Source organism: Manis pentadactyla, chromosome 15 (assembly GCF_030020395.1).
Source record: "Manis pentadactyla isolate mManPen7 chromosome 15, mManPen7.hap1, whole genome shotgun sequence".
Taxonomy (NCBI): domain Eukaryota; kingdom Metazoa; phylum Chordata; class Mammalia; order Pholidota; family Manidae; genus Manis; species Manis pentadactyla.
The window spans coordinates 10,832,385-10,856,763 of record NC_080033.1 but is presented as its reverse complement, the minus strand read 5'-3'; the positions used below and the strand labels follow the sequence as shown (position 1 = coordinate 10,856,763).

Below are 24,379 nucleotides of genomic sequence, written 5' to 3'. Positions count from 1 at the left end.
TGAACCTCTGGGTGAGTGTGATCGTGTGTGTGCATGTGCTGCATCCTCACAGGGCTATAGGGACTACATTCCATGTGGCTGTGTCTCCACAGGCGAGGGTGGTGACAGCAGCAGCAGGTCCTTGCGCAGGGCACTGCTCTCGCCCCCGCCCAGCCCTCTGAGCCAGACATGTGGCCTGGGTTGGTCTGGGTGGGCCCCAGGGCCCCCTCACCCAGATAAAGGAGGCTCAGCACTCACACTGTCCTCCCCCAGGACAGTCCTCCCCTGGGACAACTGCCTGGCAAAGGAGCAGGTCAGGGCCCAAGCCTAGGAAGGGCAGGGAAGAGATGGGGGAACTGAAACCTGGGAGGAAGAAGGGAAACTGAGAGGTGGGAGGAGGAGGAAGCAGGAGAGAGCTCACAAGACCACAGCCGCTGGGAAGAAACCCGCAGCGGAAAGCCGCCCTGGCTCGGGGCACCGGCACTCCTGGCCTGGATGACTGGTCTTCCCGTAGTCCCCTGGCCCTGTTCAGCCTACTCTCAGCCGTCAGCCAGAGGGACCCTCAGCACCTAAGTCAGATCACACCCCTCCTCTGCTCAGAAACCTAGTGTGGCTCCCGTCTCCCTCCCGAGTCCAAGTTCAGACAGGTTCCCTGCAGGCCTGGTGCAGCCTAGACAGCAGTACTAGACAGAGCGTCTCTCTGCTCAGTAGTCCCATCTGTAAAGTGGGGAGCAAGCAGTCTCTTTAGCAGGAGTTAGCAAACTTTTTTGTAAAGGGCTAGGGAGTAAATATTTTCGGTGCTGAATACAGTTCCTACTCAACTCTGCCCTGGTGGTACTGAAACAGCCACAGATGATACGTAAACGAACGTGGCTGTGCTCCAATAAAACTTTTATGTACAGAAACCAGCAGTGGCTTGGCATGGCCTGCAGGCCATAGTGTGCCAACCCCTGCTCTGCTGGGCTGTGGAGAGCATGCAGTGAGTGAGTAGACCCTGGTGTGGAGACTTGTTACTACTCTCTGGCCTGGAATGTGACAGTCTGACTCGGCTCCCGTCACCCTTCCCTTTGCCCCTCCCTCCCAACCACCCTGGCCTCTTTCCTCCCTGTGAAGCTCAGCCACCGTTCGTCCTCACTTCTAGGCCTCTGTTTTGTCTTCCTACCTAGAACACTCTGCCCCAAGGCCCCATGCTGCTTTCTTGGCTTCCTTCAAGTCCCAAATGCCACCTCCTCTGAGAAGCCCTCTCTCCTCCCCAAAGCCACGTCTTGCCCCATCCTGCTTTCGTCTCTTCACACCACTTACCCTGTGTAGGGCACACTGAAAGTATGTTCCCGGTGGGCAGGAACTAGTCCCTTAACCTCTCTGGGCTGTTTTCTCCCCTTGATAGTGAGTAGGTCTTATTAGAGTCTGTATCTCAGAGCTTTGTTATGGTGATCAAGTGACTTAATATAAGGCCCTTAAGAGTCCAAGGTGCCCAATAAATAAATCTGACTGGTGTTCATCGGGAGCACTTGGAGCAGAAATGCTCAGCATTTGTGCAGGGAGGGCGAATGAATGGTGGAGAGAGATGGGGGGCGCAGATGGAGTGGAGTCCTGAACCTGGGCAGGAAGACCCCCGTCAGGCGCCCAATCACACAGAGACCCCAGTCCTCTCTCCAGCTTTAATGGACCCCCAGGTGGCCTTGGGGCATGTGTCCTTAAATACAGCCCGGCATGCGGGCGGGGGGCGGGGCCGGGCCTGCCGGGGGCGGGGCCTGCGGGGCGGGGCCGGGCCTCAGCTGCATTTGCAGGAGCGCACGATCATGTTGGACAGCTGCTCCACTTTGGCCTTGCGGCCCACGTAGTACACGATGGGCAGCGGCTCCAGGGCCTGCGGCACGCAGCACGGCGCCGCCGACGCGCCCGGGTTGTGCTGGTTGTACAGCGCCAGGACCTGCGGGCGGGCGGGTCAGGGTCAGGGTCGGGGGTCCTGGGGAGGGTGCCCGCACCCCACCAGCCTCTCCCCATCTCCCTGTCTTACCGCAGTCCATTCATTCTCAAACTCCGCCTCTCCCCATTTTCCACAATTGGCTTGTGTCTCAGTCTTTCTCTCTCCTAATATATTCCTAACTGCCTCTCGGTACTGATCTGCGTCCCCTGCCTTTTCCTCTCATTCTGTTTTTGCCTTTCTCCTTCCATCTCCCTGCCTCTCCCTCGACCCGCAAGTTGCTCCATCTCTGTGGGTCTCCCCGTATCTCCATCTGGCTCTGCGTTGTGTGTTTGTCCGTTCAGCCAGTCTCTAGCTTCTCTCCCATCTCTTTGCCATCTCCCTCCCATCTCCCTGTCTCTCTTTCTCTCCATCTCGCCAATTCATCTCTGAGTTCTGTTTCTCCCGCCCATCCCTCAGCCCCTGCTTCCCCCAGCCCACACCCAGCCCATGGACCAGACGCACCCTGCTGTACTGTGTGTCCAGGCTCCAAATGTAGGGGCAGGGCCCCAGGCAGAAGTTGGCGTGGTAGCCTTTGGGCTCGTGGATCCACTTCCAGCCCAGGTCCTTGCGGAAGTCAATGTAGAGCTGCCGCACACAGCAGTTCTTCTCTGTGGAGCTGAGGCGGAAGGTGCCGGGTCAGGAGGCAGAGGTCTGCCAGGGGCAGGCCCTGCCCCTCCGCCCCAGGTGTGGTGTGTGTGTGTTTTGCCCTGGTTGCCCCCCAGTACAGTCTACATCTTGGTCTCCCTTGCATCCCCTGTGATAATAACAGCAATGCAGTAATAGCAGTGATAGTAGTGGTAATCACCAACACTGATAAAGCACTTCCTCTAGTCAAGCACTGTGCTAAGGGCATCCTTTACCATTATCTCATGCAATGCTCAAAACAAGCCTGTAAGAAGCCAAATGACCGTACATAGGGCACAGCTAAATAAATCACAGTACATCCACAAACTGGAATATAAAAAACATAGTGCAGCTCCATGTTCATGCTAGGGACTCAGTTTAAATGAAACACAGAAATCCCTGCCTTCTAGGGCCACATGCTAGAGACTGTCATGATGTTCCCTGGCTCCGAACACAACTCCATTTCACTCAAGACAAATGCTCATGTCCCCATGAACCCCCAGATGCTACTGGGTCTGGCTGATCTCAAGTCCCTCTTCACTCTCATTTCTCCTGTACTCCAGCCACACTAGCATCCTCTCTGCTCCTCACAGTCCTGCCCCAGGGCCTTGGCACTTCCTCTTCCCTCCACCTGGCTTGCTATTCCCACAGATACCCACTCTGGTTCATTTCTTCACTTAATTTAAATGCATGCTCAGAAGTCCCTCACTCTGGGACACAGTTTACAATATCTATTTCTTGCTTTCCCCTTCCTCTGATTTATTTTCTTTCTTATAACTTACTGCTACCTGCTCTTTTATTAGAGATTGGTTTATCTGTTCATCATTCGCCTTCCTCTGTGGAAAGGACTTTTGGTCTGTTTTGTCTCTTAATGTATCCCCAGTGCCTGCGCCAATGCCTGGCACACAGTTGATGCTCAGCAAATATTGGCTATACGTATAAATTAATGAATCAATATGTTATGTGTTTTCAAAAGCACTTTGGAAAATAGTGGTGTATAAGACTTCACTGCTCTGGAGCCATGATCTCTGTCCCACGCTTGGATGCAAAAGTCAGTTCTCTTCAGCCTAGAGCCCAGGCTTCTGTTTGTCTGAAAGGAACTGGGGCATTTTACATTCTGGACTCTGGGGCCATGGCTGAGGTGGGCAATGAGCTTGGCTAAAAAGCTTGATTCATGGACAGCCAAGAATGATTAATATTACATGTGAAAGAAACACTATGCAAAACTATGGGTACACTATGACCCAAATTCTGCTTTGCACTAAACTACAAGGAAATATATTAAAATGATGGCTTTTTAAATGTGATAGTGGGATAGGTGTTATCTTTCTGTATTTTCCAAATTCTTGACAGTGGGTATGTGTTATTTTTAGAATCGGGGGGAAAAAATTAACAACAACAAAAATTCATCTTCTTCCCCACCCCACCCCCCAAAAGACCCTACTATTTGGACAAAAATCATATCTCTATGAATGTGTATAAGTGTTTCATACAGAGACTGTCTCTGAAAGAATACACAAAGATAATCAAGTGGCTGCCTCTTCAGAGCTGGAGGGTCTCTGTGTATCCTTTCTAGGTTTGGTCCATTTGCAGATATTCACGACTTCAAAAAGTGATCAACAGAGAATTAAGTAATGTCAAAATGCTGAGAGGCAGGCCTTATGATTCTTCCCACTTAAAGGTGAAGAAACAGCCTCAGAGAAGGGGGCAAGTGGCCTGCTCGCAGGCAGCATGTGAGTGGTGGAGCTCAGGGGCCATGGCAGCTCGAGCAGAGGGGGGGAAGCGATGGCACAGGCTCTCCCGGGGCCAAGACAGCCTTTCCAAAGCCAAAGAGCCCTGGAAAGGAAGGCAGGAAACTGAGCTCCCCATGAGCTCGCCTGGTCCTCCCCTAACCTCAGCTTTCCCCATCCATCCAAAGATCCAGGGGATGTTGGACCAAGTGAGGTGCTGTGAAGGGCCAAGGAGGCGTCAGGAAGTCCATGCACGGCTCGGGGAAGGTCCTGGGGACCGGAAGCCTTGTGTACAGTGGGTGTACCTATGGGCATATTTCTGGGAGAAAAGGTTCCTGGCTTTCAGCTCTTCAAGGAGGTCGTGGACTCACAAAAGGGAAACAATCACTGTCCAGAATAACCTTTCATTTCTTGTCCAAATGTGGCTGGGGTTCTGAGGTCCTAAGCTTTGAGTAGTTGGTGATTCACTACCCAAATCAGCTGCTCTCCCTGTGGGGTCCCGGAAGCAGCAGCAGCATGGCCTGGGAACTTGCGGGAAATGCAAATTCCTGGGCCCCATCCCAGACCCACTGAATCAGAAATTGGGGGTTGGGGTACAGATGAGGGACAGCAGGCCTCCAGGTGACCCTGAGGCCCTCTATAACCCATTTGTTCCAGGCAGGTCCCAGCCTTCTGCATCCTGGTCCCGTGATACACACGGTCCGGACCATTATGGAAGCTCTTGTATCTTCTGTCCAATCGGGCCTGATGAGTAAAAGAAACTCACTTGGGGCCCCAGGGCAAGCGGAGGGGCTCACGTCTACCTGGATGTAGGGAAGTCAGAGAGGATTCCCAGTGGAGACAGTGTTTGAGCTGAAAATAACTTAATTATGGAAAGCCTCGACCACACACACAAAAGCTGAGAATATTCTATTGAGCCCTCCTCATGTCTCCATCACCCAGTGTCAACCAGTCATGGCCAACTTCCCTGTACCTCTGTCCCTACCCACTTCTTCTCCCCAACTGAATGATCTTAAAGCACATGCCATGTCATCTCATCCACAAATATTTCAGTATGTATCTCTAAGAAAATTGGGACTCTTTAAAAACATAACCAGAATACCACATAAGAAAAATTAACAATAATTCCTTGATATCTTTAAGTATCAGGTCAGAGTTCACATTTCCCCACCTGTCTCAGAAACATCTTTTTTCTTAATAGCCTGTATAAATGAAGGTCCAAATAAGGTTCTACCAATTATAATAGGTTGATATATCTATCTCTTAAGATTCTTTTTAAAATCTATAGAACCATCTCTATTTCCCCCTTTTGCAATGTTATTTGTTGAAGAAACTAGGTCAGGCTTCCCACAGTCTAATTGTTGTTGGTTACACCTATGCTTGCATTGTTATTTAACATATTCCTCTGTTCCTGTATTTCTAGAAAATTGGTAGTTGGATCTACTACCTTGATGAGCTTCAGGTTCAGTTTTCTGGCAAGACTCCGCAGGTGACACTATGTCCCTCCCTACAGAGGTTCACACGGCTGGCTGCTTCTCCTTGTAATGTCACTAGGGGTTGTCACTCAAACCTATGAATGAACCATTCATTCATTCATAGGGTTGCTGAGCTGAGGATACCGTCTGGTAGGGAAGGAGCTGACAGCAGAGCTGACTTTCTAGCAGGGGAATAGCTTGTGATAAGGCCCAGAAGCACCATCAAAATACGAAGCACAGGAGGGATGAGGTCAGACTCTCAGATCACATGACTGTTCTAAATTCACTTCATTCCTGGGACTCCAACTCTGCACTTCCTGACATCGCAGCCTCCAGTACCTCTCCAAGAGCCTTCCCAATGTAGGATTCACACATTCCAGCTCTTAAAGTTCTTGGCTTCCCTGAACTCCAATATTTCACAATTCTGAGCCCATTACTTGAGAGGTATAAACCGCCACTCTCTAAGATTCCAGCCTTCCAAGATTTTAACATTCTAACAGTAAGTGTCAATTTTCTATGATATCATGATAATCCTAACAGTTATGGATGCTGATATTCTAACACAGTACTCCACCATTCTGAGCCCAATATTCAAAGACTCTAACCTGCCAACACTGCAGACTCCAATTGAGGAATGGTATAGGAATCCAGCATTGGCAATCTTCCAATTTGGAATTCCCAAATTCTAAGATCCCAACATTCCTTGAGTCAAACATTCTCAGATTTCAGTAACACTGAATTCCAGCATCCTAGAATCCCAACATTCTAGAACCCCACCCTGCCAACAGTAGAGGACTCTAACATGGCACACTGAATTCCCACATTCTTGTTGTCAACATTCTAATAGTCTCTAATTCCAACATGCCAGCGAGCAAGCAACCTGATCTCATCTGGGGACTCCCAGCTCACACGTCCCAGCATTCTAGGTCTCGGGCCTTATCCCCTGAGCCCTCCAGGCTGAAGGAGATGCCAGCCAAGCAGAGCACCAGCTGGGCACCCAACCTGCAGTGACTGGCCAGCCAACGGCAATCAGCCCCCAGCCTGGAAGGCCTCAGTCCCAGGACGCAAGGCTCACCTGAAGCAGTAGTTGGTGTCCAGGTCTCGGCGGTGTCTGGAGCTGTGCAGGTGCTGCGCCCTCTCCAGCGGGGTGGCCATGAGGAGCAGAAAGGGCCGGTTCATGCCTTGAATGGTGGCCAAGTCACCCCGGCGGCTGGAACCGAACCCTGCTTTGGTTTGGGAGTCGGGTGGGAGGTTGAGGGAGACACACATACTTTCTCTCAAGATGGATGGATGGGGGGTGGGCGGGAGGTAGGACGCATGCGCGCGCGCGCACACACACACACACACACACACACACACACAGCACCCCCATGTGCACCTGCCCTACACTCACACCCAGGATCCCTCACACCCTTCCACCCCCCCATACACACACACACACGCACGCACATGGTATGGGACCGGGCCAGGGAGGAGGGCCTCACCGTTAATGTCCACTTGGAGTGTGTTATCAGTGCTGTCACAGGAGCAGTGGGCACTGAGGCGAAAGCCCTCTATCTTCCCTGTGGGAGTGGGCAGAGGGAAGCCAGGGTGAGGGGTGGCTCACCAGTTCCTGGGGAAGGAAGGAGGGAGCAAACCTGGGGGGCCTCCTTCCTGCCTCTTCCCCTGCCTGCCTTCTCATTACACCCTCTTGCTCTAGTTCTCTGCCTTGCTGCCTCCTTCTCCTCCTTCAGATCACAGCTCAAATGCCACCTCCACCGAGAAGCCCTCCAGGACACAGCCAACCCCAACCCAACCCCTGGCCCCAGACACCACTGTATTTTCTCCAAAGCATTTGCCCTCTCGGACATTTCCATTTGGTTACTGATTTCCCTCATTGTTCTCAACGGAAAGCAGGATGCATGGGGGCAGGGATCCTGTTTTCTTGTTCCCTGCGGGGCCTAGCCCGCAGTCACAGAACAAACATCTACCAAGTGTGCGCTGGGTGCCAGGCCCTGTTCCAAACACTCCGTGTGTATTACTCCTTTAATCCTCACCAAAGCTCGCCAGGAGGAGGTGGCTGCCCAGAGTGGGGAAAGGCGGGGCTGGGACGCACACCCACACCCGGGCTCCTGCCCATAGGCGGCTGCAGGAGAAAGGCTTCTCGAATGAATGAGTGGATGATTTTCTAAGCTAGGTGCTCTGGGTTCAGCAGTGACCAACAAAGGCCTTTGTCCAGTGGCCCAGCCACTCCTCCCAGTGCCCACTTCCAGCCCTACCTCATCATCTGGCCAAACCACCGCTTGTCCCATAAGTCTCCACACATTCATGCCTCCCTAGGAAGCCCTCCTGATGCCCCTGCTCTGGGCTTCCACAGCGCTTAGTGCCTCCCCCATCCTGACCCTGATCATTCTGGCCATTATTACTCCCTGTTAGGGCTTCAGCAAGACTTCCTAGGTGTCCAGCTGTAACGGTGGGCCCTGTGAGGGCAGGGCCTAGAAGTCGTCTTGGTTACCACTGTGTCTCCTGCACCACGCAGCACAGGGCTAGGCACAGAGCAGGGATTTACTGGCAATGATTGAATGGAGGTGTAAACGAGAGGGACACCAGGAAGGGAGACATGGGTGTGGTGGACACAGATGGGACAGGATAGATACAGTTCTCTTCCAGACAGAGCAGACCTTTGCATAGCCTGCTGCTCTGCCTTGAACACTCTTGCTGCCACTTCTTTCTCGGGCTGGTTCCCACTCTTTCCTCAGACTTTAGCTCTGATGTCCCCTCCTCCAGGAAGCACTCCTGGACTGGAGGCTGGGTCAGGCCCCTTCTCTGGGCTCCCCACCCCAGCATGCCCACTCTGGGTCATTATTATCCAATTTTCTGGTCTTTCTCCTCCTTCCTCCCACCCCAGCAATGGGCCAGGAGCTCCGTGAGGGCAAGAATGGCTGTTTTGGTCACTACTGCATCCTCACACCACCCAGCACAGGGCAGGTGCTCAGGAAATGGATTAACCATTAATCATTCAGGTTTGAGTGTCTGGGAGGAAGGCCAGGTCTGGGCTCTTTGGCACCAACAGAGAGTGGGGAGTGCTAGGCAGGGTGACCCCAGGACAAACAATGGGGTCAACTCCTTTATGAAATAGGGCAGGGCAGACAAGCAGTCCTCACCTCCGTGTTTCAGCCACTGCTGCACGACTCCAGTGACATCAAAGGACAGCCACTCTGGCGTGTCGCTGGGACCCAGCAGCCGGTTACTGAGGTAGCGCCAGGAATTGTTGCTGTATAACTGGGGGATGATGAGTTGGCAGGGAGAGACAGTGAGGAGATGCTGCCACACCCCCCATTCCATCTGCTCCACCAGCAGTCCCCTCCCAGACATCCACACTGTGGGGCCCACAGGGACCACCTACCCCCACAGAGGCCCTGAGAGAAGAAGAGCCCCAGGCTGGGATCAAGACACCTGGGCAACTCAGCCTCCACCCTGACCCACCATGGAGCCACGGGAAATTCCTTTCCCTTTCTCGGCCTCAGTTTCCCCACCAGTGAAATGCCAGGCCCCTTTGAGCTTGTGCAACCCATGATGTTAAGCTCATCCTGCAGATATTCTGGGGTTCTGCAGAACTGAGCATACAGTTCTGCAAATATGATACCCCAAATCCTGGGAGTCTATTAACTTTCTAGGGACTTACTTTAGAAGTCATCCCTTCACTCCAGTGTTTGTTAGAACCCCAAGAACTACACATTCAATGAGCCTGAGAAGTTCTAGACCAGTGTTCTACACAGCCAGGAGGCTGACAGACATGCCCCCAAACTAGATGTTACCCATGCCTGACATCTGCATGGGATGAACCTCTGGGGCTGGCAGCATAAAGCTGAATGCCCTAAACTCCAAGAAATTAACGCTCCCTTGTAAGAGTTCAACATTGATCATTAAACTTAATGTTCCATATGACATGGATTCTAGGTCAGATAACTTTCTAGAGACTTCAGCCTTTCTGGAGGCCCCAGTCTTCCTGGAGACTCTAAACCTTCTAGAACAGAGCTTTTCTAGAGAGCTTTTGGTGACAGTGGAAATGTTCTTTATCTGAAGTGTCCAAAATAGCAGCCGCTAACCACATGTGACTACAGGGCACTCGAAATATGGCCACTGAGACTGAAGAATTGTATTTTTTATTATATTTGATGTTAGGCAACTTTCAATGGCCATCTGTCGTGGCTACCATATTGGACAGAGCAGTTCGAGGCCCCTACCTTCTCAGAGATTCCAACTTTCAAGAGTCCAACTTCCAAGACTCCAGCCTTCAAAGTGTTGAATATCCTAGGACGCTAAGAGTCTGAAAGTTTCAAGGCGCCACATGTCTGTGCTCCTCTATCCCTCAGGGTCCTGCCCCCGCACTGCCCAAGCCTGGCCTACCTCTGTGCCCGCGCCCACCTGGTACAGCTCCACGTGCTGCTCTACTTTTAACTTGAGTTTCAGCAGGCGCAGCTCTGCCCGGGAGAGCAACACAGGCTCGGGCACAGCCTCTCGGAGCTCCGATGTGTTGAAGAGCATATATATGCTGTGTGGGGTTTGCTTGACTTTATTGTAGACTTCTAGGCAGGAGGTACAGAGAGGACAGCTGTCAGGGGCTTGGCAGGGCCGCTGGGCATCCCAAGTCCAAGAGCGTGGGCGCCAAGGCTGACAGCCCAGGGTTGGGATGTGACTCTGACGTTTTTGAACTGTGTGGTATTGGGTCAGTGACTGTCCCTCATTGGATTTGTTTCCTCCTCTGTAAAACAGGGCCTAACCACCCTTCTCTCCCACCATCCGTAAACTGTCCATTCAGTACAATGCTGGTACTAAGGGGGGCTGCTCTGCTTGCTCAGGCGTCCCCAGTGCTTGGAATCTTGGATCCAAGTTCAATTGCAGCACAGGATCCAAGGGCACTTGGAGAACGTGCCTCTGCTGCTTTTAGCTCTGCAACTGTGGGCAAGCCGTACTCCCTCTTGGGGCCTCCGTTTCCTGCTATTCTTTGGGAACCGGCAACCACATCAAGCTCCCCTAACTTTTAATACCAGCTCTCCTCAATGAAATACTGGGTAACTTCGGGCAAGGGAATTCTCGAGTCTCCATACACCTGTCACTTTAATCTGTTAAAAAGTGCTCACTCTTTGCCAGGTGCTATTCAAAGCACTTAACAAGGGTTGAAATATTTAAACCTCACACAATCCCATGAGGAAAATATTTTTATACCCATTTTATAGATAGAATACCGAGGCACAAAGAGACTTAAGTAATTTGCCCCAGGGTCACATTGCTAGGAAGCTGTAGAACAGGGATTCAAGCTCAGGCAGTCTGGTTCTGAAGACTGCTCTTAACCCTTAGGCTACGCTGCCTCCCTGCTGTTGAGACATTATCATCATTATCATTAATTGCTGTCTCCCAGAGAGAAAATTAGGAAAAACATTTTCCAGTCTAGGAAAAGTCTGGGGTTGGGAATAAAGTGAGGCTATGAACACTTAGATCAACTGGGGCAAATGCTTCAGGCCTCTGCAGGCGGGTGCAGATACGGTGGGGACAGGATTTGATGAGAAAGGACAAAGGAAACTCTTGTGGGCCCCCTGCCCCTCCCCACTCTACCCAGGCCAGCCCTTGCCCCCCTATGGGCTCTATCGTGGCCCAGGGGTTCCTCAGCAAACCCCAAAGGAAGGGGAGAGCCCAGGCAAGGGAGACAGATAGGGAGGAAGAGAGAAAGGAGGGGTGCGCGTGGTCAGAGGGAGAGATGGGAAGAGGCTGAGAGGAGAGAGGATGGAGGAGAAAGAGGGGAGGGCCGGCGAAGAGAAGGAGAGACGGCTGCTGGGAGAGCCAGGAACGGGCAGAGGAACGGGATGCCAGAAGGATGGAAGGACAGAGGTGACACGACCCACACGGGAGAGACACAGGGCTTCGGGGTGAGACGCAGCCAGTCTGGGAGCAAAGAGGACAGAAGGTACCAGCGTTAAAGAAGTCTCTGCAGCTATGGTGAAGGGACCACAGAAAACGTGAGACCGAGATATGGGAGGCGAGGGGCTATCATTTTGCTGGCGCCGAAACTAGGTGCACGAATGGCCTGGGGATGCACAAGTCCATCGCCCAAGACAGAAAGTGAAAGCAGGGGCACCGCCCCCAAACCTCCCGGCCGCCCGGGACACCTGGGTCCCCGCGTGGGCGCGGACGGGGCGGGCCCAGCAGCAGCCCCGCCCGGAGCTAGGGTGCAGAGGGCGGGAGGCGCTGCCGCGGCGAGGGCGGGGACCGACCTGCCTCGTCTCGCCCCAGGCTCCGCGCGCGATCCCCGCCCCCCGGGCACGGGAAGGAAAGGGAGGGAGGGCTAGGCCGCCGGACGCTGGGGTTTCCCCAGCCTCCCGGAGAGGAACTGGGCCTTTGGGGTCCACGCTGTCAGCTTTCAGCTCTGCGGGGTCCTCTTCCCCCTCCGGGAGGCGCAGGCTCCTCCCTCCGCGCGTGGTACCCACGTGGGGCTTCCTACCGGTTAGCAGCTCGGTTCTCTCACCCGGTCCCGCAGAGTCGCACCCACCCCCTCTCCCCCTGCACCCCACTCCCTATCATCCTGCGGCGCGGGGGAGCTCCTGCCCCCGCCCGCCTCGGGGCCCAGCTTTCCCACGCCGGTCTCCCCTCTCTGTACACTCCTTCCCACGCCGCAGTCGTCTAAGTTTCCCGGCGGCTCGCTTCCTCGGTTGGGCTTCCTCCCTCCTCTCACGTCCACACTCGGGACACACGGGCGCCTCCTCGCGCATCCCCGGCCCCCCGCGGAGGCTCCGCTTCGGTCCCGCTACCTTCCCGCTCCTGGGACCTCGGTCCCTTCCTTCCCCGCAGCTCCCCGGGTCCTCCCCCTGCCCCGCGTGTTCTCGCGCCCTCCACTTTCTCGCTCACATAGCTTTCCTGTCCTTGAATCCCGCTGCCCACTACTCTCCGGCCTCTCCGCGCGACCCTCGAGCTCTGGGTCGGCTTTCCACACTGCCTGTCCCTTCCTGGGGTCTCCGCTTCTCCCCAAGCGGGTTCCCTCTCTGCAGCCCCATGCCACGACCCCCATATTCTGGTGCACCCAGTAGGTGGAAGTCTTTGTATCCCCGCCCTCCAATTGCTGCTTTTCCTCCAGGGGACTCCGCCCCGCCATCCCGCACGTTCCTGCTGCCCTCTGGAAGCTCTCCACTTCTTCCACTATCTCCTGCTCTCCAAGACCAGACACCTCGGCGGGGTGGGAAGCTCAGCCCTATACTTTTTGGGACGCCCCCCTTCCCGTGTTCCCGGAGCCGCCGGGGGTCCTCTTCCTCCAGCCAGTGATTTCCTCTCCGTGAACCCGCCCCTCCAGGGTCCCCTGCCCCTCCGACCGTACCGTCGTTGTTTTCCACCATGAGCACGCGGGTGACCTCCTTAGCGTAGTAGTCCGTCTCAGGCTCGGGCTCCTGCCTGGCGCTCTCCCCGGCCACCTGGTGGCGGGTGCTGTTGTAAAGGGCCAGCACGGCCTCGGGCAGCGGGCCGGGCGGCACCTCTCCGTGGCTCGGGGGGCTGGAGAGCCGCAGCTTGGACAGGATCTGGCCGCGGATGGCCTCGATGCGCTTCCGCTTCACCAGTTCCATGTCGATGGTCTTGCAGGTGGATAGTCCGGCGGCCGGCCTGCCGGGCGTCAGCACTAGTAGCCACAGCAGCGGCAGGAGCAGCGGCAGGAGCCGCAGTCCCGAGGGCGGCATGGGGGAGGCGGCGCCCTTGGCACTGCGGGGAGCGCGAACAGGCTGCGGTAAAAAGAGGGAGGCCCCGCCCCTACAGGGGCCGGGGAGTCTCCCGAGGCAAGGTAGGAGGGTTGGGGTGGGGGTGAGGGGGAGCTGAGGCCCTCAGGGCGAACGGAGCGGAGGTGGATCGAAGGTGGAGGGGAGTCTCTGATCGGTGGTTTCTCCGTATCCCGCGAAAAAAACCGAGATGGGCGAGATCTGGTCCCAGAGGTGGGTGGTCTTGGATAGGGAAGCTGAGGCCGGTCCGAGAAAGATCCCGTCTCTCGGCTCCCGGAGAAGAGGGTCCTGGATGCGCAGCGGCTCAGGAGAGAGGCTGGCGGCCGAGGGTGGCGGGCAGGGGGTGCGCCCGAGGTCTGGGTGCTCTGCTGGAGTCCGCGTCCGCGGCTCCCCGAGGCTGGTCCGGAGGAGGGCCGCCTGAAGGACGCCGCGCAGGGGGCAGGCAGGGAGCAGGCGTCCGAGGCGGTGGGGGGGCGTCCGGGGTCCCCAAGTCCTGCCTCCTCGAGGGGCGGCGTCGCGCCAAGCGGTCCCCGCGCCTCCAGCTCCCAGCAGCAGCGGAAAAGTCTCAAAACTTCTTTTCCTCTTCTCCCGACCAGCCCGTCCCTCCTCCCGCCCCTCCTCCCCTCCCCGCAGTGGCGGCGGCGGCGGGGGCGGCGGCGGCTCGTCTCGGACTCCGCGGCCTCGGGCTGCTCCTGCGCGACTCCTTCCTCGCTCCCGGCCGCGGCCGGCCCGGCGGGCGGCTCGGTGCCGGGGGCGGGGTGCCCCGGAGGGGGCGTCCCCCCTGCCCCCGGCCGGGGGCCTCGCCGCCTGGCGGATCCGCGGCGGAGGAGGGGGCGGGACAGCCCGGGGCGCGGAGGGCGGCGGCGGCGGCGGCGGCGGGGACCGGCCGGGGTGGCGGGGGTTTTGAAGCCGCCCCGGCCCCACCCAGGAAGCGCGTGGGGCGAGGGCGGCCCCCAGGGAGAAGACACAGGGGGGCCGGGCCACCCTCCTCATCTCGCGTGGGCGGGCTCCGAGGGGGTCCCTTAAGTCCTGGCGGGAGGGGGCGGGCACCCCGGCTCCGCCCCACGAACGGGGTGCTGCCTCCTGGCGGCCGAGCGCTACCAAAGTGGGCGACCGGGATGTGTGTGGTTTTGAGGGCTGTGCCTGGGTCACCAAGAAAATGAAGACCTGGGCTCAGAGGGTTCAATCAGAGCATGGGGACGCAGGGGCAGAGAAGGGGCACAGAAGAGAGGGACCCCCAAGGCGTGGGGGTTGTGTCAGAGGGGCACCCGGGGTTGGGAGGGGGTCAGAGATTGAGGTTGAGGCAGAAGATGGGGGAGGCCTGAGGATGGAAGGTGTCAGTGGGAGGGTGGGGCAGGGACGTCTGACAGATGACGGCAGGCAGGAAGGCACCCACACCTGTAAGACTGGCTCTCCTTTATTGAGCACTTACATGGGCAAGCAGCCTCTGTGACCCTGCACACTTACTGCCCCCATTTTACAGCGGGGAAACTGGACCCAGGAGGACAGCCACTGGGCTGGAGGTACAAGCCAGGACATAATTGGCATCATGCCTAGACTGGGGTCAGGTCTGAGTCTCTAGAGCCCATGCTGCTGATCTCTGTGCCATCCTGCCCCTCATGGGTATCCAGGGATGTGGGTGGGGTCCAGCGGTGGGAGGCAGGGTCAGCACTCCACACCGTAGCGATCAAAGTGGCGCAGCAGCAGGCCCAGTTCAAGGTGCACAGTGCCACCAGCAGCCGTGTGCAGCCGATAGCGATCGGCCCCACTGTAGATGGCGTCACCATGCAGCAGCTGAGGCCCACCACCCACAAAGGCCCGCGCCAGCTGCTCCTGCCAGCTGCCCAGGGGCCGCCAAGTGGGGCAGTCCAGCTGGTGGGTACCTGGACTGCTGGGCACATGGCAAAAGCCATAGCCTTCAAGCTGGCAGCGGCCAAAGCTGTCCTGGGACCACACCTGGAGATGGAGCCGGGGCCAGCCTGCAGGACAGGAGGGAGGCAGAAAGGCAGGGATGGGTGCAGCTCTCCCACTCCTAGATCCCCACTTCCCTGATCCCTGCTAGAGACTCCAGGCCCAATCCCTTCCCCCATGGTTCCTGCCCCAGCCTTGTCTCTGTACTCCCATCCCCATGCAACAGCCAAAGGGACCTTTCTGAATTCATGTTCCTCCCCTGCTCAAAATTGTTCCATGGCTCCCCAGTGCCTTCAGTGTAAGTCCAACCTCAACATTCAAAAGCCCTTGGATCTGTCCTCTGCTGAATTCCCTCTCTATGGCCTCCCCCTCCGGTTCCCATCTCAGGACAACGAGTCCCCAGGTGAGCACCTTGGGCCTTGTCCTGGACACCTCCCTCCCCCGCTCCCCATGGTCCATCCTGTCTTCTCTGGGCTCAGAGCCTTCTTTCTTGCCCTCTCCAATACACCTTCTACCTGCAGCTGAGGCATCTTTCTCCCCCTTCCATAGGTTTCCCAGTGTCCTCAGAATATAGCTCAGCAACTCACTCTAGTAGGCAAAGCCCTTGGAGATCCAGCCCCATTTCACCCTCCTTCCTGAGCCTCTCTGTGCTAGACCCTATTCTAGAAGCGGTGAACAGAACATATAAAAATTCCTGCCCTTGTGTAGCTGACATCCTAGACAACGAATGTATTAAGTAAGCAAATTATAGGGTCTGACAGATGGTGATAACTGCTCTGGAGAAAAATAAAGCCAGGCAGGGTGGGCGTAGGGATGCAGTTTTAGAGAGGGGGTGATCAAGAAAAGCTTCACTGAGAAGGTGACATTTCTGTGAATACTTAAAGGAGGGAAGGGTGTGGGCCATTACCTCTAGGAAGAGCATGCCCGCAGAGGGCACAGGTGCAAAGGCCCTGAGGTGGGAGTTGTCAGGCTGCACCAGTGTGGTTAGAGCTGACTGGGAGAGGGAGAGAGGAGAGGAGGTGACATAACCAGACGACACAGGGCCTTGTGATCCACAGCAAGGCTTTTATCCTGAGACAGGACAATGGAGGGCTCTGAGCACAGGAGGAATGTGACCTAAGTGTTCACAGGGAGACAGACTATGGGGATGGGACAGGAATACCTGTGACGAGGCTACTGCATTGGCCCAGGTGACAGGTGGACAAACCAGGGTGCTAGGGGAGCAGGAGGAGAAGTGGTGGGATTTAGGATGCATTTCAAAGGCCAAGCCCACCAGACTTCCTGACGGATGGAGTTGGGAGTTGATAAAAGAGGAGGCAAGGATGATGCTCACATTATGAGGCTTAGGGTCAGAAGAGCTGAGAAGACAATTGTCTGCCTCACCCTCCAATGCATCACCCAAGGCAGCCAGGAGGATTTAAAAGGAAAATGACTTGTCAGGCACCTGCTGTGGCTCCCCAGTGCCTTCAGGGTGTGGCCTCTGCTATGTGGTCTGGCATTTAAGGCCCTGCACGGCCTGTCCCCTGTCCCCTGCCACCTCACCTTCTACAGTCATCTCAGTCCTCCAAATGTTGATTCACCTTCCACTTTGAGCCTCCCACACACAGCTCTTTGCCTGGAACCCTCTTCCATCCCACTGCCTCATTAGCTGCTGGTGGCCCTTCACAGTAAAGCTCAAACATCCCCTCCTCCAGGAAGCCCTCCCTGAACTCCCTGTCAGAGTCATGTACCTCTTCTGGGCTCCCATTGCCCTCTAGGATCTCTGGGCTGCCACTGTCTGGGGACACAGCTCTGTCTCCCCCAAGGGATGGTGAGTCCTCTGAGGACAGGGCAGGGGGCTGTCTCAATTACCTACATCTCCCTGACATCACACAACACAGGCCAGCACAGGGCAGTCACTCAGTAAATATTATTTATATTGTTGAAATATATGGAATATTTACCCAGGCCATTTCCTGGAATCCACTCTTCTCCAGTGATACAAATTTTCCACCAGAAAAAGTTTTCTGATACCCTTCCTCCCCCGCATACTCATTTCCCCTCTGAGCAGCCAGAAGAGCCCTGCCTGCCAGCAGCCACCAGCCGCCCTCTCTCTCATAACCCCCACCCAGCTTCCTTCTGGAAGGAAGATTCTCTGGATTTGTCTCTTTGAAAACCACCTCGCCTCTCCCCCTGGTCCCTCCCTTCACCCCGCCCTGTCCCCCCCAGCTCTTGCCCTCATCCAGCGCACTAGAGCCAGCCTAAGGAGACCTCAGCTTCAGCCGCTCCAGGGCCAGGGCCCCAAAGGGCATGGAGAGTGGGGACAGGACTTGGTCTCCTAGTTCCTGGGCAGAAACCCACCTTGTAGGCCTTTGGTGGCGAAGTGCAGGTCGATGGGGTGGGACCAGTAAGCCATGTCCCCTACCTGGGGGGTGTCCACCTGTGTCTGGCCCTCCCGCACACCAGATAAGAGCTTCCATGCTGCTCCTGCAAGGAAGGGTGGAAGCCATCAGGAAGGAGACACCAGCATGACTAGAGGACCCTATTACTCCCTGGCACTGGGGGCAGGGGTTAAAAAGCGTGGGCTCTGGAGCCAAAAGTCTGGATTAAACCCTGGCACTACTTCTGCCTGTGCGACCATGGGTAAATTACCTTTCTCTGCCTCGGTCTCCCCATCTGTAAAGTGGGTGTAATAATAATGCATTCCTCATAGTTTTGTGGGAAGATTAAATGAGCTAATGTACGCAAAGCACTCAGAACAGTGCCTGGGGCACAGTGAGTGCTAGAGAAGCACTGGCTGTCATTTTATTACTCTTCTCACCCCATGTTTAGAGGCCCAGTGCAAGGACTAAGAAGGGGCCAAGGGTGTCCTTCTTGAGCATAAGCACATCACAAAAGGTGCATGATAAGAGCAATCCTACTGAAGGTGGTAATAATAGCAAACATGCACTGAGTGCTCACTAAATGCCAGATGCTGGCTAAGAGCTTTAGTAATTCATTTAATCTGCCTCTAGGACTCTTAATCCCCCCAGTTTACAGACTCTCCTCTGTAGCCCACAAGGCCCTGAAGGGCCTGGCCTGCAGCCCCCTTCCTGAACTCAGCTCCCAACACCCTCCCCATGCCTGACCACCCTCGAGCCTCACTGCTCTGACTTTTGCTCTCTTCCTCAGGGCCTTTGCACTGACTGTTCCCTCTGCCTAGAAAGCTCTGCTCCTAGATGTCCCTATGCCAGGCTTGTTTTTATCCTTCAGGGATCAGCTCAAGAGCCACTTTCACAGAGGGTGCTCCCTCACCCTCCTACCCCAAAACTAGTCCCTATCACATCATCCCATCTCACTTTGTTCTAGTACCTACCACTACCGGTAATCACAGTCTCTCTCAGTTCTTTACTTGCTTACTTATTGTCTGTCTCCCCTGTGAGCCCCAGGAGACCAGGGATTTTGTGCAGTGCTGGATCCCCAGGACCTCAAACCCACATCTTGGTACACAGAAGGTGCTCAGTAAATATTTGTTGGACAAATAAGTGATCCTAGGAGATGGATGTTAATATAATTCCCATCTTACAGGTGAAGAAACAGACTCTGAGAAGGAAAGTCACTTGACCATTCATTGCACAAACATTTATTGAATACCTACTGTGTGCCTAGCACTGCTCTCTATGCTAGGGGTACAGCAGGACCGCATAGGCTAAGGTTCATGGAGGAGCGGGATTCAAACAGCTCTGACTGCAGGGCCCAAGCCCCTTATCCAACTCCCCCTGAGCTCTCTGCTGGATTAACTGCCCCCACCCCATGCCCCCTGAAATAATAAAAATCAGGTCAGTTATTGCTCCCTTTTGGGCCAGGTAAGGAAAGCACCAGGCTTGAGTCAGGCTCTTCTCATACAAGATTTCCCAACACCCAGATGAAGAACAAATATTCCCACTTCCTGGATGAGGAAACTGAGGATCCTAAGAGGGGACAGCACCTGTCCAGGGTTACACAGCAAGTAAGTGGTGAGGTCCAGACTGGGAACCAACTCTGACTCCAGAGCCTCCGCTCAGCTGGAGGGTCCCCGTTTCCGAGGAAATCTCAACAACCAGTGCAATTGCAAAGGAGGTGGGGCCTGAAGAGATGATGATCACATCAACAGCCACACTCATTTATCTCTGCTAGGCAACACCCCCAGGGCTTTACAAACAAGACCCCATCCAGTTTTTACAAGAACTAGGAAAATACTTCCTGAGTACTTGGCTAGGCCAGGCCGCCTTCTAAGTGCTGCTGCTATTATTTAGTGCTCAGAACAACCCCATGAGGCAAGTATTGTCATTATTCCCATTGTACAGACAGGGAAATCACGGCAAAGACAAAGGCCTACAGTCACATACTTAATAAGCACCATCTGGTTTTGAACCCAGGTGGTTTGTGCTCTTAAGCTCAACACTGCCGCCTCTTAGTTGCTATTAATTTCACTTCAAACAAAGAGACCAAGCCTCAGAGAGGTCAAGTCTGAAGGCTCCCAAACAATAGGCCAGGGAGTTAGCATTTAAGCTCAGATCTGGTGGCCAATGGTCCCAACCATTATACTGCTTCTGATGCCAATGCATGGAAACTGGGGCCTCCGAGGTCTCTCCTGGGTCTGTGTGGATGGACTCGGACAACTGCCAGAACGGGGTGCCTACATTCTCACAGGTAAGTATGAATACAGAAGGGTGGCTTCTCAGTAAGAACTCAATAAATGGGCACTGTTTTACAAAGAATTAAGATGAAGGAGGGACCCAGGGCACCCTTAAGACAGTGAATGAAATCCCGTGGGGTCAGGCTGCCTAGTGTTTTGAGGATTGGGAGTGTGTCGAGGGGGCCAGCCCTGTATCTTTAGGGGCTGTGTGTTCAGAGGGTGGGAGCCGCAACCTCCAGGGATGGTATGGGAAGGGGTAAGAAGGGAGCCTGAGACTCACATGGACAGAGTGGTCAGGGAGAGGGATCCTGAGAGCCAGTGGAAGATGAGGATCAGGCACTGGGCCAGGGGCTCAAGCAAGGCGGCTGGAGCCCTATGCTGGGGGTCTGGGTGAGGAAATGAGCCAGGTCCGGGAATACCTGTGTGGATGCCCCACTTGCAGAAGAGGCTACTTTCCGAGAAACCGGTGGCCCCCCTGATCTGCCCGATCACGTGCACCTCAGCCATGGCCCTGAGAGGGGGAAAATGTAATCACAACATGTTTCCTAAGAGTACTATTATCCCCGCCTGACCGATGGGGAAATTGAGGCCCACCAGGTAGTATGCGGCAGTGGTAGGATGCCAAGCTAGTTTCGTGAACACACGGAGGCTGCAATCTTATCCAAGATCTTAACTGCCTCTCTAGGAGAGCCCCGGAAAAATGAGGGAGAAGGAGGGTTGAGCAGCGTTGCTGGTGTCTAACTTCCCGCCCCTAAAATAACCTCTTCCTCCCGCTTGGAGCAGCAGAAAGTACCGCTCTGGGAGCCTAAGGCTCTTCCCACAGACACAAAAGCTTCGCCTCCCGCGTCTGATTCCCCCCAACCTCAAGCCCCCTGATGCGCATGCGTGTTAAGTGCACTGCCGCCTCAGCCCCGCCTCCAGACCCACGCATGCGTTATTCCTACCTCAGAGCCCCTAACGATTAAGAGGGCGAAAGCGGCCGTGGGACTGGAGTTCATGGGACTGACCTGTCCCTTCACCGCGGACGCTGACTTCCCAGACCTGGCTCGCGCCTCTCCCAGGACCTTCCTGGCCGCGAAAGATCTGAGGTGCCGATCCCTCAGAGGCCACGCCTGCCTGGAGCCCGAGCTCCCTGGCTGTTGCTGGGGCAACAGCAGCCTCCTCCTAAGGCTTTGCACCCGCCCTGCGGGTCGCTAATTGGCCCTGGCGGCCCTCGGGGGCGGGGTTAAGTTGTGATGGACGTTTCATCTTCCCCTCTCTCCATTTTTAAGGAAAGCGTCGCTGCAGCCGCAGCGCACGGTTGCGCCATCTGGGCGTGGCCGGGCAGCGCTCTGTTGAGTCGAGCCTGAGGAAGTCTGAGCGCTGTTTCTCCTAGATACCCTCCTCAAAACAAATCCGTCGGTGCTCCACGCCCCACAAAACTCTCCCAACCAGCACTGCAAATCAGCTGAGCTAGGGCCAAGGGGAAACCTTCTTCAAGGCATTGTGTGCATCCCCCTGCCTTATAATGAAAATAAAAGCCTTCCTCATTCAACAGAGTCGAGAAGTTGGGGAGGGGGTTTTCCTTCCCTTTTTAGAGTTTCCCAGTCTCCTCAACAACTGATAAATCAACTTCCCTCTCAGAAATAATGCCCAGTTCTAAACTGTTATGCTGATTCTGAGCAAGGGCGGGGCTGTGGAGGAAGGGGTATGAGAAATGAGGAACTGAGGCCCCTGCAGAAAACGAGGCTTTTGAAGACGGGACTCTGCCTGTGCTATCTTATGACCATGCACAGCTCGAAGTCTCAGTTTTCCCATCCGTTTAATGGGCTCAAGGAGACTGAGTCAGAGGTTTCTCAACCTCTAAATCCATTTGAATCTTAATTCCCAATTTCTCTAGCCCAGATCAGGAGTCCAAAGGGAACTTATTACCTTACTTCTTAGCAAAACAAGTCTGCACAAGTTACAGTCATCAACTCAAAGTTAGAGGGGACAACATTTCAAAAGGATAATATTTATATAAAATAATTCAATAGGCTAATATTCCACTAATGGATATATTTGAAATCTACCATTTATTGAGTGCTTTCTCATTATCAGTCCCTATATGCTAATCGTTTTGCATGCATGGTCTCCTTCAATTCTTCCAGACATCCCACAGGGTAGGTGGTATTATTAATAATAATTTATTTAAAATGAAGAAAGTCATGAAAAGATGCTCCACATTGCTAATTATCAGGGAAATGCAAATTAAAACCACAATGAGATATCACCTCATGCCAGTTAGGATGGCCAACATAGAAAAGAATAGGAACAACAAATGCTGGTGAGGATGTGGAGAAAGGGGAACCCTCTCAAACTGCTGGTGGGAATGTAAGCTAGTTCAACCATTGTGGAAAGCAGTATGGAGGTTCCTCAAAAAACTAAAAATAGAAATACCATTTGATCCAGGAATTCCACTCCTAGGAATTTACCCTAAGAATGCAGGAGCCCAGATTGAAAAAGACAGATGCACCCCTATGTTTATCGCAGCACTATGTACAATAGCCAAGAAATGGAAGCAACCTAAGTGTCCATCAGTAGATGAATAGGTAAAGAAGATGTGGTACATATACACAATGGAATTTATTCAGCCATAAGAAGAAAACATATCCTACCATTTGCGACATCATGGATGGAACTAGAGGGTATTATGCTCAGTGAAATAAGCCAGGCGGAGAAAGACAAGTACCAAATGATCTCACTCATCTGTGGAGCATAAGAACAAAGAAAAAAACTGAAGGAACAAATCAGCAGCAGAATCACAGAACCCAAGAATGGACTAACAGTTGCCAAAGGGAAAGGGACTGGGGGGGATGGGTGGGAAGGGAGGGAGAAGGGGAATAAGGGGCATTATGATTAGCACACATAATGTAGTGGGGGTGGGGGTGGGGCACGGGGAAGGCAGTATAGCACAGAGAAGACAAGTAGTGATTCTATAGCATCTTACTATGCTGATGGACAGTGACTGTAATGGGGTATGTGGGGGGGACTTGATAATGAGGGAAATCTAGCAATCATAATGTTGCTCATGTAATTGTATATTAGTGATACCAAAAAAAAAAAAAGCTGCTAACATCAATAAAGGCAAAAAGCAGAAAAAAAAAAGAAGAGGAAAGTCAGACAAATTTGGCCTTAATTGATCTGAGTTCTGACTCTGTCCCTAAGCCTCATGCTCTCCACCTCTCTGCTCTCCTGCCTGTCTTGAATCCATGTCTCCCGGTATCAAAAGAACGTGGAGGCTGTGTGTGGGTGTCACCCTAGATTCCATCACTTCCCACACATCCCATCAGCCAGCAAGTGCTGCTAATGCACCTTCTTAAATGTTTTTTCTTCACTTGGTTGCTTACCCACTGGTTGATAATAGCGATTAAGAAAATGGTTCCCAGGTCAACTGCCTGGATTTAAGTCTTGGCTCTTTTAGCCTCTCTGTGCCTCAGTTGCTTCCTCTGTAATGTGAGAATGAATCATAGGATTGTCAGGATATGACGAATTAATGTGTGAAGCTATTTTAAAATACATCCACAGATTCTCTGACACTCCTTCTTTCCATAGGTGGAGGCTAATTCCTCTCCCCTCGAGTGTGGACTGCACTTACTTGATTTTAACCAACAGAATATGGCAGAAGTGTTGCTGTGTCACTCCTGAGACTAGGTCATAAAAGGCATTGGGGCTTCCTCCTTGCTGTTGTCTTGGGTTGATGTCTCTGGGGGTGGGGGGTGGTCAGCCACCCTGCTGTGGTGGCAGTGAGGCAGTCAGTGGAGAGACCCAACTGGGGAAGAACTGGGACCTCCTGCCAACAACCAGCACCATGTGAGTGGCCCATCTTGGAAGCAGATCTTCCAACACTGGTCAAATCTACAGATGATTATAGTTCTGCCAGCACGCTGACTGTAACTTCATGAGACACCCTGGGCCAGAACCACCAAGCTAAGCCATTGCCAGCTTCCTGACCAACAGAAACTATGCCAGATGGCACATCTGTTTTGGGGACTAATTCGTTACACAGCAATAGATAACTAGCACAAATACATAATGAATTTAGGACAGGGCCCGACACATAGGAAACACTACAAATGTTTGCTATTATTGATGGGCTTTATTGTTAATGCTGCTGTTCTTGTTACTGAAATGGCATATTTTACATATTCTACAACTCCCCTTCTCCCTTCCCCCCAGCAACCACCATTCTTTCTGTCTCTATTAATTTGACTGCCTTGGTATCTCATATAAGTAGAATCATTCAGAAGTTGTCCTTTTATGACTGGCTTATTTCATTCAGCTTAACATCCTCAAGTTTC

The 24,379-nt window shown here is 53.9% G+C and overlaps 2 protein-coding genes across 3 annotated transcripts; both read right to left on the bottom strand.

Annotated features, from left to right (window-relative positions):
• Nucleotides 1–1,621: 1,621 nt before the first annotated feature.
• Nucleotides 1,622–14,110, bottom strand: TGFB1 (transforming growth factor beta 1). 2 transcript variants are annotated; one of them, XM_036896485.2, is made up of 7 exons: nt 13,123–14,110; nt 10,185–10,345; nt 8,921–9,038; nt 7,262–7,339; nt 6,853–7,003; nt 2,411–2,564; nt 1,622–1,912 (listed from the first exon to the last, which is right to left on the bottom strand). In XM_036896485.2, the coding sequence occupies exons 1-7, from the start codon at nt 13,475–13,477 to the stop codon at nt 1,754–1,756; spliced, it is 1,176 nt and encodes a 391-aa protein (XP_036752380.1). In that variant the 5' UTR covers nt 13,478–14,110; the 3' UTR covers nt 1,622–1,753. The 2 variants fall into 2 exon arrangements, with proteins under 2 accessions (XP_036752380.1, XP_036752381.1); XM_036896486.2 differs by having other exon boundaries at nt 6,853–7,000; nt 13,123–14,107.
• Nucleotides 14,111–14,914: 804 nt separating this feature from the next.
• On the bottom strand, nt 14,915–21,241 carry B9D2 (B9 domain containing 2). Its single transcript, XM_036896489.2, has 4 exons — nt 21,068–21,241; nt 20,480–20,571; nt 17,765–17,890; nt 14,915–15,492 (listed from the first exon to the last, which is right to left on the bottom strand). The coding sequence occupies exons 2-4, from the start codon at nt 20,565–20,567 to the stop codon at nt 15,179–15,181; spliced, it is 528 nt and encodes a 175-aa protein (XP_036752384.1). The 5' UTR covers nt 20,568–20,571; nt 21,068–21,241; the 3' UTR covers nt 14,915–15,178.
• Nucleotides 21,242–24,379: the final 3,138 nt, after the last annotated feature.

Bases quoted from the DNA above. Each gene is read 5' to 3' on its own strand.
- TGFB1 (XM_036896485.2), bottom strand. From the start codon at position 13,477: ATGCCGCCCTCGGGACTGCGGCTCCTGCCGCTGCTCCTGCCGCTGCTG. The intron at 2,565-6,852 runs GTGAGCCTTGCG...CTTCCGCCTCAG, and splicing joins GACACCAACTACTGCTTCAG to CTCCACAGAGAAGAACTGCT. The intron at 1,913-2,410 runs GTGCGTCTGGTC...GCCCGCCCGCAG, and splicing joins TGGACACACAGTACAGCAGG to GTCCTGGCGCTGTACAACCA.
- B9D2 (XM_036896489.2), bottom strand. From the start codon at position 20,567: ATGGCTGAGGTGCACGTGATCGGGCAGATCAGGGGGGCCACCGGTTTC. The intron at 17,891-20,479 runs GTATTCCCGGAC...CCTTCCTTGCAG, and splicing joins CAAGTGGGGCATCCACACAG to GAGCAGCATGGAAGCTCTTA. The intron at 15,493-17,764 runs GTGGGTTTCTGC...CCTGTCCTGCAG, and splicing joins CGCCACCAAAGGCCTACAAG to GCTGGCCCCGGCTCCATCTC.